Below are 2,546 nucleotides of genomic sequence, written 5' to 3'. Positions count from 1 at the left end.
TTTTTGAAGTATACGGACACACATTTGAAGTATTAAACGTAGACTAATAACAAAACAAATTATAGATTCCGCCTGTAAACTGCGAGATAAATTTATTAAGCCTAATTAATCCGTCATTAGCAAATGTTTACTGTAGCACCACATTGACAAATCATGGAGTAATTAGGCTTAAAAGATTCGTGTCGCAATTTACATGCAAAATGTGCAATTGGTTTTTTTCCTACATTTAATGTCCTATACATGTGTCCAAACATTTGATGTGATGTTTTTGGCCAAATTTTATTTTGATCTAAACAAGGCATTAGGAGGGTAGGTATCATTTATTTTTTTTTGAAGAATCGGATAACTAATTTGTAGTCTCCTCCATTCAAAAAACTGATCATCACGGGAAAATTTTGGAGCAGGTTAAAATTCAAAAATTGAAGCTCGATCTCGAAAACAAATAGTAAACTCCAACTGAATCTAGGGCTGTGCGTGACGGCTCCAACAGGGTTATGATCCTGCCCTCCTGCAACACCGACGGCGGTGATATCAAAAGGAGAAAGACGACACCGCGCCGCGCGCATGTATGGCCGGTTGCACAGTTCGATAGTTGCGGAATCGCAGCATCTGTTGCGGTTCACGGGACTCAAGTTAATTTTTCTCTTCTCACTAATTAACACAGCTACAGTAATTAAATCAGCATTAATAACCAAGAAAAGAAAAAGGGAGTCTAAGCCTCTAATTAATTAACATTAAACTGAAATGAACATCACGAGCCCCGCCGCCATCAGCCCAACGCCTGCGCCGGCCACCACCGCGCAGCTTCCCGCCGACGTTGTTGTCCCGTCCGCCGCCGCACTTGTCCCGTTTGTCGACGGCGATGTCGTCTTCGTCGGCGGCGTATCCACAATTCCCGGACCATCAACCGCCGCCGGAGCGATGGGATCGTCGTCGTAGTCCGTCATCGAGGAGGCCGACGCGTCGTCGGCGCTCTTGGCCGTCGCCGGAGAAGACGGCGGCGTGCCGCCGCCGGAAGAGGGGCCGCCCAAGCTCGGCGCCACGATGGGGGCGCTGACCTGCATGACGGAGAGGTTGTACGGCCGGCACGCCACGACCTTCACCAGCTGCGACCCGATCGGCGCGCCGGGCTCGCCGGAGCCGAACGCCATCTGGTCGTCGGCGACCTGGGTGTACTTCACGAGCCCCACGCCTCCGCCGCCGCCGCCGGCGGCGGTCGGCCGGAGCAGCGTGGGGAGGAGCGCCGTCTTCGCCTTGAGGCTGTACAGCTTGACGGGGTCGTAGTAGTCGAGGAGCACCTGCAGCGCCACCACCTCCCCCTGCGTGGCCTCCGGGAGCGACGTGATGGCGCCGGCGGCGGCGTCGTCGACGACGAGGACGGTGACGGCCGGCCGCAGGTTGACGTCCTCGGCGAGCCTCGTCTGCGAGAGGAGGCCGTTGAACACGGAGAACTCCGGGAACTCGTGCAGGATCTCGGTGACGTTGAACTTGACCGCCGCGGCGGCGGGCGGCGACGACGACGCGAAGGCGAGAGCTAGGATGAGTCCGGCGGCGGCGGCGACGGCGGCCATGGTTGCTGTGCTCTCCGCGGCGGAGGAGGCCGTCGTGCACGTGGAGATAGTGAAATTGGGAAGGGAAGGAACGTGAGGGCTAAACTGGGGGTGTACGTACGTGCATGGGAGTGGATTGCATGCATGCATGGGCGCGCCAAAAAGGTTAGACGTTGTTGACGTACGGTCCATGACACTTTGACCGAGTCTCTGGTGGGTCCATGTCATGAAGCCATGAAGAACGTTGTGCACATGGGCTGATGATAAGGCTGATAAACTTTCTCATGCTCCAAGTCCAAGGCTTTTTGTTGTCATTAAATCAGTTTTCTCTCCCTTGTCTATTTATATGTATCCTGTTTATTATATGTCCATGGTTTTTTTATTATGAAAACTATTATATCTCTTAAAATATAGAGTTTTAGCTATACTAGTAATTACCTATGCATTAACTATGCACATGCTCATCATTTAAACATTATCTAGTCTGTCTCTTTCCAACCCCTGTAACTATATGAATTCCTTCACTACATGTAAGACCATACCAAATAAAATGGACATTATTTTGTGTAGACATTATTTTTTTATGAAACGTTTAAATTTATTGAGCATGTGAGTTTCACCGACAAGGAGACCATACGCTAGTGCTAAAGGTAGTGGTAGCAGATTCACTACTACTACCTTTAAATTAGTATAGAAATCTAGGCACTTGCTATATTTCGAGACCGAGGTATTAACTTCAAAATTAACTTCTATCATTTGAGCTTTTAGATGGTCTGTTTGGTGTACCTTCAACTCTCAAATCCACTTCTGATCAAGTTAGAGCACAACCAAATGTTTCATGAGAGATTGCCGGATTGCTCCACAAAAATGAACTAGCAGCGTGGAGTGGCATTCTCGCCACTGCACTACTCCAAAGACAACAAGATTTCAGGAGTTAAAGTGGCAATCCCGCTTAGTATATACTAGTATAAAAATTAAGAAAATAAATTGCTAGTA

At 49.1% G+C, this 2,546-nt stretch overlaps 1 protein-coding gene across 1 annotated transcript; it reads right to left on the bottom strand.

Annotated features, from left to right (window-relative positions):
* Nucleotides 1-624: 624 nt before the first annotated feature.
* On the bottom strand, nucleotides 625-1,708 carry LOC107275617 (fasciclin-like arabinogalactan protein 14). Its single transcript, XM_015779907.3, has one exon. The coding sequence runs from the start codon at nucleotides 1,698-1,700 to the stop codon at nucleotides 735-737; it is 966 nt and encodes a 321-aa protein (XP_015635393.2). The 5' UTR covers nucleotides 1,701-1,708; the 3' UTR covers nucleotides 625-734.
* Between the last annotated feature and the right edge of the window lie 838 nt (nucleotides 1,709-2,546).

Source organism: Oryza sativa, chromosome 4 (assembly GCF_034140825.1).
Source record: "Oryza sativa Japonica Group chromosome 4, ASM3414082v1".
NCBI classification, from domain to species: domain Eukaryota; kingdom Viridiplantae; phylum Streptophyta; class Magnoliopsida; order Poales; family Poaceae; genus Oryza; species Oryza sativa.
Note: the sequence above shows the minus strand (reverse complement) of the source record. Positions and strands in the feature narration are given on the sequence as shown.

Bases quoted from the DNA above. Each gene is read 5' to 3' on its own strand.
- LOC107275617 (XM_015779907.3), bottom strand. From the start codon at position 1,700: ATGCATGCATGCAATCCACTCCCATGCACGTACGTACACCCCCAGTTT.